We start from the raw sequence: 13,525 nt of genomic DNA, 5'->3' as shown, positions 1-13,525 counted from the left end.
AAATAGCGGGGTGATATGACTACTTTGATTAGCAAGTGCCCTCATTTGCATAATGTCACTGCTGCCAATCAAGCGTATCAAAATAAACGTTAATTGAGAGATAAAAATTAATCAGACGTTTTGGTCATTAATTAAAAAGGTTAATCACACAACAAAAAATAAAAGGTGGTGCATAAATTTTTTATGACCTTTATTGATCAAATGTGATCATGTGACACAAACAGAAAAATGGTGTCCTAAGTTGACGTGTATTTACATTTACAAAAATGTAAAAGGCACCTGTTGGCAGGGTAACCAAACTGTCTCTTCTGGACAAATGCAAGAACTATGGATGACTCGGCAGAGTCAAAGGACGATGCTGATAAAGAAATTTTAGGTAAGGAAGCAACTTTTGCAGGTACATTCCAGAACAAAAAAAGCAAAGTCATGGATTTTGAAAGGCATGGCCACGACATGGGTGTTCCCAAAATAAACATGATGCGTATTTTCTATGCATGCTTTGGATTCACCTCCCATTAGATATGTTTTTGAACTAAAACTAAGTTTTCATGGACTTTATGTTGTCTACAAAGATGCAATAACAATACATCCAAACTCTTATATGCAAGAAGAACAACAAATTATTTCATAATATAATGTAAACAACACTTCAAGGTCCTGCAGATTTCATGTACATCAAATTTCTTTTTGATTTTAACAGTATCACTGTTACTTTTGATGTTATTTTATTATATTAAGATGACTAGTTTATATTCTAAATGATAAAAAGATATTTGAAAAGGTCAAAAACTAGAACTGCATTTATTATGCATCTAAATGCAGGGTGTGTGTCTGTAATATAAGCACTAAGTTAATGTAAATCCATTTACAATATTTCCATCATGACAGGTCTGCTTACCTGTATATATAAAGAATTATGTATGACATTTTGCAAAATACTGTCTAGGACTATTTTTTAATGAAATATAGTGTCTGTGAACTTCTATCAATTCTTTGTAAAATACTGTCTTTTAAAGAATAATCCTCAATCAAAGTATAATATCCCTATCGAAACTTCTTGCATGAAAATTCAGAAATAACAATCTGGAATCGTGGGAATTTTATTCTTGAAAAGTATTGCATCACCCCATGTAATGCGGCATCAAATAATTCTTACAATACACAATCTTGAGCAGGGAAAGAAATTTGTAGATTATAACTGAAAATATTTTATAAACAATAAAATTGAGAAAGGAAATGGGGTATGTGTCAAAGCGATAACAACCCGACCATAGAGCAGACAACAGCTGAAGGCCACCAATGTATTATCATGATTATTATACTATTATAAATCAATCATATACATATTCTTACTTTTGTTTCAAGCTACATGTACCTCCCATCAACAAGAACAAATTAAATTACTATCAATCTACTAGACCTATGAAATATTGTCAATCTAAATATGCAGGATACCAATTTTCCTGGGTTTCCCTTTGAACAAATGAACCACCAATTCAAATTTTCTTTAAAGCATTGTTTGCAGATACATGTATTGGCAAAACCATGAAATCAAACACCCTAAAAAAAATAATTCTCAAGCCATGAAAATTGATACCCACGAAAATAAATGAATGAACAGTAGGCACTGCAACAGCTGATTTTGCATTAGATATAGGGACTGCTGCTAGCTATCAAAATACTGGTCCAAGCTTCGTTTTGGCAGTCTGGACTGACAATTTTTCCATGAATTGTGAAACACCACAAGAATAAATGCAAACGTTGAAGCAGTGATCTGGAAGGATTTTTTCTCTATGGGCCCAGGGCCCCCCCCCCCCCAAAAATAAATTCAATGGGCCATTTAAAAAAATAATGGGTCATGTTGTCAAATGATTGGGCCATTTGAATTGACTACAGTAAAAATAAAAAAGAAACTTGAAGTGTATATTTCTGCAAAGAGGTGGTGGTACTTACCTTTATGATTTTAAATAATATCACAGATATTGTTCCTTTGATTTTGTAATTTGAAATTCTATGAATATACAATAACTCCTTCCAAATCGGAAAATATGTAAAATAACCTTTATTTACAATGTTTAAACTGGTACTTTTGCCTTGTTCATATTCATGTTTTTTTTACATTAAATTTAGGTCTTCGTCGATACCATACTTATTCCAGACGTTCCGTATTAGAGGACCTTTCTGGCATTTCCCCTGCACTTCTTATATTATTATAACTTCATCGCGATGACAAGAATAACAGTAGAGAGTATCAATAATTGATAGAACAATACAACAATGCGCTTAAGTCATGTTTACAAAATGTCAAAATGAACCAAAGACTAAAAAATGACAAGGACGGTTAAGAGCCATTTATGGAAACAAAAACTATATTCATAAAAAGGCTTTGGGGTTTTTCAATCAAAATTATAGCAAGCTAAACTAAATTAAAAGATTATAATTAGAGATAAATCTCGTCTGTACTAGCCACATTTCACAAATTTAAAGTTGTTTATAAAAAATTATATCATGAATGATGGTCAATTACGTTTTTTGGGTAATCAAATATACCGCATGGTTCTATAATTACTATAGGAAAACATCCTAGACGTCCCAAAAATATATGAGGTGCTCCTAGCATTGAAGGAACATTACACAGTTGTGTACATACACATGGCGGCACAGAACTCGATCTGAAATCTATTTGACGATATCTAACCATTTCGAAACGAATTTAAAAATATTGTACGCTACGTTGGCGCTTACATTTGCCACTCTATGCGCCATTTCTGGCCGATATGCGATACAGGCGCAGGGCGCAAGTCCTTCCCGATCACTGGCCATACATTAACCTGTAATATCTGATTAAGGGTTGGAAATATGGTAAATGATACATAAAAAGATCCCATTAACCAAATGTTAAGGAACAGGCAGCTGTTGTGTTTATTTTGGTTATAGTTAGCTGTTAAACAGTTAATCTTTGTAAGTTTGTTCTTGTTTTGATTTCTAGACCATAAGAGTTTCCAAGCTACAATATGGTTTTCTCAACATTGTTATCATTATTATTATGGTAAGCTGCAAATCATTTGTCTTTATTTAGAGTTTGGGAACTTCTGACCCTAGATTATGACTCTCTCCGCATTGTTGTTATGATTATTGTTGGCAATAGACCTCTAGAGTTAAAATATGACTCGTTCTACATTATTTTATCTTTACAGGAAGTTCTAACTCATCGTTAGATCTAAAGAGAGTAAAACCGCCCAATAAGAAAAAACATGAAGATGAGGTGGAGGGTATACAGAACATCATTAAAGAGAAAGAAACACTACTTGTATCCTTTGATCACAGACCATTAACATGATTAATTACTGTAAACTTTCGCAAGAAGAAGAAAAAACTTGAATAAAAATCATCGCAAATATGTTAAACTTGGATCTTTCCCTATTAGACTACAATGTATATCAAGTTAATCAGAAAATAGCGAAACTGAATAGTGTGAAGTCTTCTAGATCTATAGGGTATAACAGGAAATAGAGTATTTGTAAAAATAATTTGATTTACAGTACATTATTACATTATTATACAATACCATACTCTTCCTGACAGAAAGTAACACATCTGATTATTCAATACCATACACCCTTGACAGAAAGTCTGATTTTTTAATACCATACTCTTCCTGACAGAAAGTAACACATCTGATTATTCAATACCATACTCTACTTGACAGAAAGTTACACACCTGGTTAATTAATACCCTACTCTTCTTGAGAGAAAATTAACATAACAATGTATTTTTTAAAATTATTTTATAATGTTCCTTATCAAAGTTCACAGAGATCTCTTACTGCAGAAAACTTCCAGAATTTCTTGAAGGCTACCAGAGCAGAAAAACTGGCTGTGATTGAGAAACTGAAGAAAATTGATACAGATCTCAAGGCATTCTCTCAACAGATCACAAAGAAGGTGAGAATATTTTACAGATTTAGACAAAGTGATTTTAATTTTTGGTTTGCGAATGATCAATTATGCCCAGTATAGGCCTAGTATTGTTATACTTACATGACTTAGATATCATTTACATAGCACTAAAGCTGACTACCTTTCTGTACAATATCTTTTACAAAGCACTAAAGCTGACTAGCTTTCTGTACTTAGGTATCATTTACAAAGCACTAAAGCTGACTAGCTTTCTGTACTAAGATATCATTTACAAAGCACTAAAGCTGACTACCTTTCTGCACTTAGATATCATTTACAAAGCACTAAAGCTGACTAGCTTTCTGTACTTAGATATCTTTTACAAAGCACTAAAGCTGACTAGCTTTCTGTACTTATATATCATTTACAAAGCACTAAAGCTGACTAGCTTTCTGTACTTAGATATCATTTTCAAAGCACTAAAGCTGACTACCTTTCTGTACTTAGATATCATTTACAAAGCACTAAAGCTGACTAGCTTTCTGTACTTAGATATCATTTACAAAGCACTAAAGCTGACTACCTTTCTGTACTTAGATATCTTTTACAAAGCACTAAAGCTGACTAGCTTTCTGTACTTAGATATCTTACAAAGCACTAAAGCTGACTACCTTTCTGTACTTAGATATAATTTACAAAGCACTAAAGCTGACTACCTTTCTGTACTTAGGTATCATTTACAAAGCACTAATGCTGACTAGCTTTCTGTACTTAGATATCATTTACAAAGCACTAAAGCTGACTACCTTTCTGTACTTAGATATCATTTACAAAGCACATAAGCTGACTAGCTTTCTGTACTTAGATATCATTTACAAAGCACTAAAGCTGACTACTTTTCTGTACTTAGATATCTTTTACAAAGCACTAAGGCTGACTAGCTTTCTGTACTTAAGATATCATTTACAAAGCACTAAAGCTGACTACCTTTCTGTACGTAGATATCATTTACAAAGCACTAAAGCTGACTAGCTTTCCTTACTTAGATATCTTTTACAAAGCACTAAAGCTGACTACCTTTCTGTACTTAGATATCATTTACAAAGCACTAAAGCTGACTACCTTTCTGTACTTAGATATCATTTACAAAGCACTAAAGCTGACTGCCTTTCTGTACTTGGATATCATTTACAAAGCACTAAAGTTGACTACCTTTCTGTACTTGGATATCAATAACAAAGCACCAAAGCTGACTATCTTTCTGTACTTAGATATCATTTACAAAGCACTTAAGCTGACTACCTTTCTGTTCTTGGATATCAATAACAAAGCACTAAAGCTGACTACCTTTCTGTACTTAGATATCATTTACAAAGCACTAAAGCTGACTACCTTTCTGTACTTGGATATCAATAACAAAGCACTAAAGCTGACTACCTTTCTGTACTTAGATATCATTTACAAAGCACTTAAGCTGACTACCTTTCTGTTCTTGGATATCAATAACAAAGCACTAAAGCTGACTACCTTTCTGTACTTAGGTATCATTTACAAAGCACTCATGCTGACTAGCTTTCTGTACTTAGATATCATTTACAAAGCACTCATGCTGACTAGCTTTCTGTACTTAGATATCATTTACAAAGCACTAAAGCTGACTACCTTTCTGTACTTAGATATTATTTACAAAGCACTAAAGCTGACTAGCTTTCTGTACTTAGATATCATTTTCAAAGCACTAAAGCTGACTACCTTTCTGTACTTAGATATCATTTACAAAGCACGAAAACTGACTAGCTTTCTGTACTTAGATATCATTTACAAAGCACGAAAGCTGACTACCTTTCTGTACTTAGATATCTTTTACAAAGCACTAAAGCTGACTAGCTTTCTGTACTTAGATATCTTTTACAAAGCACTAAAGCTGACTACCTTTCTGTACTTAGATATCATTTACAAAGCACTAAAGCTGACTAGATATCTTTTACAAAGCACTAAAGCTGATGACCTTTCTGTACTTAGATATCATTTACAAAGCACTAAAGCTGACTACCTTTCTGTACTTGGATATCAATAACAAAGCACTAAAGCTGACTACCTTTCTGTACTTAGATATTAATAACAAAGCGCTATAGCTGACTAGCTTTCTGTACTTAGATATCTTTTACATAGCACTAAAGCTGACTACCTTTCTGTTCTTACATGTAGATATCATTTACAAAGCACTAAAGCTGACTACCTTTCTGTACTTGGATATTAATAACAAAGCGCTATAGCTGACTAGCTTTCTGTACTTAGATATCTTTTACATAGCACTAAAGCTGACTACCTTTCTGTTCTTACATGTAGATATCATTTACAAAGCACTAAAGCTGACTACCTTTCTGTACTTGGATATCAATAACAAAGCACTAAAGCTGACTACCTTTCTATACTTAGATATCATTTACAAAGCACTAAAGCTGACTACCTTTCTGTACTTGGATATCAATAACAAAGCACTAAAGCTGACTACCTTTCTGTACTTAGATATCATTTACAAAGCACTTAAGCTGACTACCTTTCTGTTCTTGGATATCAATAACAAAGCACTAAAGCTGACTACCTTTCTGTACTTAGATATCATTTACAAAGCACTAAAGCTGACTACCTTTCTGTACTTAGATATCATTTACAAAGCACTAAAGCTGACTAGCTTTCTGTACTTAGATATCATTTACAAAGCACTAAAAAAGCACTAAAGCTGACTACCTTTCTGTACTTAGATATCATTTACAAAGCACTAAAGCTGACTAGCTTTCTGTACTTAGATATCATTTACAAAGCACTAAAGCTGACTTCCTTTCTGTACTTAGATATCATTTACAAAGCACTAAAGCTGACTACCTTTCTGTTCTTGGATATCAATAACAAAGCACTAAAGCTGACTACCTTTCTGTACTTAGATATCATTTACAAAGCACTAAAGCTGACTACCTTTCTGTGCTTAGATATCATTAACAAAGCACTAAAGCTGACTACCTTTCTGTACTTAGATATCATTTACAAAGCACTAAAGCTGACTACCTTTCTGTACTTAGATATCATTTACAAAGCACTAAAGCTGACTACCTTTCTGTGCTTAGATATCATTAACAAAGCACTAAAGCTGACTACCTTTCTGTACTTAGATATCATTTACAAAGCACTAAAGCTGACTACCTTTCTGTGCTTAGATATCATTTACAAAGCACTAAAGCTGACTACCTTTCTGTGCTTGGATATCAATAACAAAGCACTAAAGCTGACTACCTTTCTGTACTTAGATATCATTTACAAATCACTAAAGCTGACTACCTTTCTGTACTTGGATATCAATAACAAAGCACTAAAGCTGACTACCTTTCTGTACTTAGATATCATTTACAAAGCACTAAAGCTGACTACCTTTCTGTACTTAGATATCATTTAGCTATCCTGACAAATAAAGCAACATGGCAATAAGTGGTCAAATGGACAACTAGAGTGAGAAAAATGTTTCAATTAAAGTTTTTTAACATAATAAAATCCATTGTTTATGAATTAAATGAATTTATTGTATCAATTGATTAAAATGTATTTGTTATGTTAACAGTACTCCAGTATTTTGATTCTATTTATAGAAAGGTATACAAGACCAGTTACAGTCCAGACTACATTACAGAAGTGACGTGAAAATAGATGATGCAATAAGGTGATTAGACATTAATAGACATCATTGTAAACCATTATCATGAAAAATGTGGTTTCTAATTCCCAAAGCATTAGACAGCAAACCAACAAGAAACAAAAGTGCATCTTTTATCATCCCCACCCACCTTAAAATTTGGCTTTTCAAGACTTAAATCTGCACTGTATCATAAGCTTAAAATGAATTCAAGATTCAGTTGTTCCCTTTGACCTTTAAGGCTATAAAAAAGAATTTGTTTGTTTGCCCTTACTCTACATTTTTAGAAAATAGCTGCCTTCTCAAAAGTCGTTATTGTCTCCCTTTGAAAAAAAAATAATGCCTGCCTTGCTACCCACTGTCTCTCTTTTGTGTAGGATTTGGGCATACTAGAATATTTTTTAAGTATTGCTGGGTTTTTCCCTGTTATACATATAAATGTTTATGTTTTTTGTCCTTTGTGCTACAAGGTGGGGTGAAGTGGGGACATCAAAATACTGGGTGACCGTCTGTTTGGGTTTCATGAAATTTATTGCTGATGTTTATATCAGTAATGTCAAGCTTGAAAATCATTGCTTAACAACTATTTTTAAAGGAATTAATCTCCTCAAAAATATGAATTATATAAAATAAAATGCAATGAAACTATTTCCAAATGGTGAATTCATGCCTGACTCTCATAAACATTTGCGAAAATATTATATACAAAATTGATATGTCAATATAAAAATTAAAAGATGTGGTCTGATTGCCACTAAGACAACTTTCCTACAGAGACCAAGTGACATAGAACATGTAGAAGGTCATGACACAGCTTTCAACAATAAACAAAACTGCATTGAGAAAGCCAGGATTACAGTTACAATTTGTGTATATGTAGCTAAGTAGCTCATGATGCTTAATCACTATGATATGTGGTTTTCATGGTCATATATAATGATATAGATCTCTTGGTTTTTATACGACCGCAAAATTTGAAAAAAATTTCGTCGTATATTGCTATCACGTTGGCGTCGTCGTCGTCGTCGTCGTCCGAATACTTTTAGTTTTCGCACTCTAACTTTAGTAAAAGTGAATAGAAATCAATGAAATTTTAACACAAGGTTTATGACCACAAAAGGAAGGTTGGGATTGATTTTGGGAGTTTTGGTCCCAACATTTTAGGAATTAGGGGCCAAAAAGGGCCCAAATATGCATTTTCTTGGTTTTCGCACTATAACTTTAGTTTAAGTGAATAGAAATCTATGAAATTTTGACACAAGGTTTATGACCACAAAAGGAAGGTTGGGATTGATTTTGGGAGTTTTGGTTCCAACAGTTTAGGAATTAAGGGCCAAAAAAGGGCCCAAATAAGCATTATTCTTGGTTTTCGCACAATAACTTTAGTATAAGTAAATAGAAATCAATGAAATTTTAACACAAGGTTTATGACCACAAAAGGAAGGTTGGGATTGATTTTTGGAGTTGAGGTCACAACAGTTTATGAATTAGGGGCCAAAAAGGGGCCCAAATAAGCATTATTTTTGGTTTTTGCACCATAACTTTAGTATAAGTAAATAGAAATCTATGAAATTTAAATACAAGGTTTATGACCATAAAAGGAAGGTTGGGTTTGATTTTGGGAGTTTTGGTCCTAACAGTTTAGGAATAAGGGGCCCAAAGGGTCCAAAATTGAACTTTGTGTGATTTCATCAAAAATTGAATAATTGGGGTTCTTTGATATGCCGAATCTAACTATGTATGTAGATTCTTAATTTTTGGTCCCGTTTTCAAATTGGTCTACATTAAGGTCCATAGGGTCCAAAATTAAACTTAGTTTGATTTTAACAAAAATTGAATCCTTGGGGTTCTTTGATATGCTGAATTTAAAAATGTACTTAGATTTTTAATTATTGGCCTAGTTTTCAAGTTGGTCCAAATGGGGGTCCAAAATTAAACTTTGTTTGATTTCATCAAAAATTGAATAAATGGGTTCTTTGATATGCCAAATCTAACTGTGTATGTAGATTCTTAATTTTTGGTCCAGTTTTCAAATTGGTCTACATTAAGGTCCAAAGGGTCCGAAATTAAACTAAGTTTGATTTTAACAAAAATTAAATTCTTGGGCTTATTTGATATGCTTTATCTAAATATGTACTTTGATTTTTGATTATGGGCCCAGTTTTCAAGTTGGTCCAAATCAGGATTCCATATCAAGTATTGTGCAATAGCAAGAAATTTTCAATTGCACAGTATTGCACAATAGCAAGAAATATCTAATTGCACAATATTGTGCAATAGCAATTAATTTTCAATTGGAGTTATCTTTCTTTGTATACAGGGATGATTCCAGGTGTTTTCAAATGGGTCCCTTTAACATCAAATTGGGAATTTTTATCCCAATTGGGAATTTTTATGCATACAATCTAAAACGAAATAAAATCATTTTCCTGACCTGTAAAAACGGAAAACATTCAGGAACTCAATTTTCGGGTCTCCCTTGACACCATTTGCGAGTATGGTCTTGAGGAAACGATGATAGTCCGTCGGACGGGGGACGATAAATGGCTGGCCCGTGTTAAGAGAGAGCCACATCTCTTGCATGTTAAAGACACCCTTGTAGATTTCGAAAAAGAGTAGGCTAATGCCGCTACAAGGCAGCACTCGCACCCGCAAAGTGGAAAGGGATTAATATAAGTTGCAAAACTTGTTTCCCAATCCACTATAAATAAATATGTTTAAACTAACGGAAAACGTATATTAAGTTTCACCTGTACAATGATTGAAGAAGATATTGGATTCAGACGAGGGAAGTTGTAATACATGAATAGCATTGCATATGATGCACTATCATCTTAACTTTAATAAACAAGGCTAGTAGTCTGTTGTTATTTATGTATTATTGTCATTTTGTTTATTTTCTTTGGTTACATCTTCTGACATCAGACTCAGACTTCTCTTGAACTGAATTTTAATGTGCGTATTGTTATGCGTTTACTTTTCTACATTGGCTAGAGGTATAGGGGGAGGGTTGAGATCTCACAAATATGTTTAACCCCGCCGCATTTTTGCGCCTGTCCCAAGTCAGGAGCCTCTGGCCTTTGTTAGTCTTGTATTATTTTAATTTTGGTTTCTTGTGTACAATTTGGAAATTAGTATGGCGTTCATTATCACTGAACTAGTATATATTTGTCCGGGTGCGGGAATTTCTCGCTAAATTGAAGACCTGTTGGTGACCTTCTACTGTTGTTTTTTTTCTTTGGTCGGGTTGTTGTCTCTTTGACACATTCCCCATTTCCATTCTCAATTTTATATATACCAGCTAACATAAACCTATGTCAAGCGGCTTAGCTATTTATTCGAATTTCAAATTATCTTAAATTATCTCATAATATATAAGATATCTTATATAACATATAAGACTTTTATAAGATATCTCATTTAATATATGAGATATCTTATAACATGTATAAACTATAAAAGATATCTCATAAATTTTATAACATATCTCATGAACTATCTTGTAAGATATCTTATAAACTCAGGATTCTCGCTAAGGATTTTTGAAGGTGAGTCCAGGGACTCATCATTTTTAGGTATGATGAGTCCAACAGAAAGAAGAAAATATTTTATTGCAATATAAAGTAATATTTTAGTCTCCATTTCCTGACAGAGCAATGAAATGAAATCAAATTCAGATCACTTTTAAACTTTTGCTATACAATGATGATATTTGTGTTTAACTGTGTTCAGTTTATACAAAATATTTTAATCTTGATGCATCTGTGGACACCAGTTTTGAAAATGGTCCAGACAGATTTTGATGAGTCCAGGAATCATGGACTCGCCTGAGTGAGAACCCTGAAACTTAATAAGATATCTTACAAACTACGTATATAACATATCTAATGAACTATTATATAAGATATCTTATAAAGTTTATGAGATATCTTGAAGTTAGATTAAATAGCAAAACGGCTTGCAATATTAACCACTGAAAAAAAACATCCATTGGGTATTTTTTTCAACAAATCCTCTTTATAAACTTACCTTGATTCAAATGGATTTCAAATTGAACTGGCCAATTGTCGAAATCAGAAAAGCAATTACAAAAGGTTATATACTTAATTGATAAGATATTTAAAGCAATTGCACCAGGCACCAGTGAACTTTAAAATTATTTGGATCATTTTTATATCTTTTGAAACAGTTCCATAATGATGACATCGTATTTCAGGGGGGGCTCATTTCATGAGTGGTCTATCATCAATATTATTTTCAAAAACGCTCAAACTTTTGTCCTTTGAGGAAACAGAGCAAAATATAAAATAACTTCTTTTACAAAACACGTTTTAATCAAATTACCGGCTCTGCAGGGGTATCTGCTTTTATAAGATTGTCGCCCATTAAAATTTGTTCATCAATGTTATATGAAAATTTGAATTTGTTCTTTGCCGAGGTATACTTTGACACCAATTTTGACAAAAAACATGTTTTTGATTAACCTGCTGAGCGATCTACTTTTTTGAATTTAGATAAAATGTACTCCCATACAATTTTATTCAATTGAATCCGGCTGCAAAAATTGTTTACCTCACGTTGACATAATCAAATTGTTGCTAATAAAATGCGATCGTAGTCAGCATTCTTATCCGGATTTTACTACGTTTTGACGACAAACTATGAAAAATTATAGTTGCCGTAATCAGTGACTGAAACTTTTCCGGAAATACCCATTTTTATTTTATTTTCTAGAATTGGGATTTTATATTCACAAACATTTTTTTGGGGCCGCTGGCAGATTTAAGGGCCGCTCAGCGGCCCTAAACTATATAGTGGAATCATCCCTGGTATAGAATAGTAGTTGATAATATATGTTGGAAATTTGCCAGACATGACTATGATGTCATTTTCTATTTTTATTTGCCAATAACTTTATGTAAATAACTTCATTGGAAATTTGCCAATATAAAATGTTGCTGATGAAGCTTTTTTTCCTTATCTTATCTAAAATGTTTTTAGATAATGTATGTTGGACATTTGCCAGACATGACTATGATGTCATTTTCTATTTTTATTTGCCAATAACTTTATGTAAATAACTTCATTGGAAATTTGCCAATATAAAATGTTGCTGATGAAGTTTTTTTTATTGTTTTATACAATAAACAATGTATATTCACTTTTACTACCAACCAATCTTTACCATTCAGTGATAACAAGCACTTTATTTTACATTTTAATATTTTATGATGTATTTAAAAGAGTAGTTATTGTTGCAAACTCCATTAGAAATTTGAATTGATATCAGTTTTGGAGAAAGGGAAACGGGGATGTGAAAAAAAAGGGGGGGTTTAAATTTTTCTCATTTCAGATTTCATAAATAAAAAGAAAATTTCTTCAAACATTTTTTTGAGAGGATTAATATTCAACAGCATAGTGAATTGCTCAAAGGCAAAAAAAACCTTTTAAGTTCATTAGACCACATTCATTCTGTGTCAGAAACCTATGCTGTGTCAACTATTTAATTTTAGATTTAAAAAGTTTGAAGAAGAAATTTTTAATTGATTTGTAAAATCTTGACATTTGTTTTGTGTAAAAATAACCCATGTAATGTCAAAAATTTGATCACAATCCAAATTCAGAGCTGTATCACGCTTGAATGTTTTGTCCATACTTGCCCCAACTGTTCAGGGTTCGACCTCTGCGGTCGTATAAAGCTGCGCCCTGCGGAGCACCTGGTTTTATATATATATAAAAGAAGATGTGGTATGATTGCCAATGAGACAACTATCCACAAAAGACCAAAATTACACAGACATTAACAACTATAGGTCACCGTACAGCCTTCAACAATGAGCAAAGCCCATACCGCATAGTCAGCTATAAAAGGCCCCAATAAGACAGGTCATTATGTCAAAGAAAAATAATTACACTTAATACAAATATTAATATCTTCCC

The 13,525-nt window shown here is 32.7% G+C and overlaps 1 protein-coding gene across 1 annotated transcript in view; it reads left to right on the top strand.

The window, feature by feature from the left end:
* Nucleotides 1-183: 183 nt before the first annotated feature.
* The window catches only part of LOC143054648 (uncharacterized), a 29,109-nt gene continuing 15,767 nt past the window's right edge, over nt 184-13,525 (top strand). Inside the window, exons 1-4 of the mRNA XM_076227662.1 lie at nt 184-376; nt 3,198-3,310; nt 3,817-3,945; nt 7,542-7,612. Coding sequence (XP_076083777.1) covers nt 328-376; nt 3,198-3,310; nt 3,817-3,945; nt 7,542-7,612 — 362 coding nt within the window. The 5' untranslated portion in view covers nt 184-327. The remainder of the gene's footprint in view (nt 377-3,197; nt 3,311-3,816; nt 3,946-7,541; nt 7,613-13,525) is intronic.

This window comes from Mytilus galloprovincialis, chromosome 12 (genome assembly GCF_965363235.1).
Source record: "Mytilus galloprovincialis chromosome 12, xbMytGall1.hap1.1, whole genome shotgun sequence".
Classification (NCBI taxonomy): Eukaryota; Metazoa; Mollusca; class Bivalvia; order Mytilida; family Mytilidae; genus Mytilus; species Mytilus galloprovincialis.
Note: the sequence above shows the minus strand (reverse complement) of the source record. Positions and strands in the feature narration are given on the sequence as shown.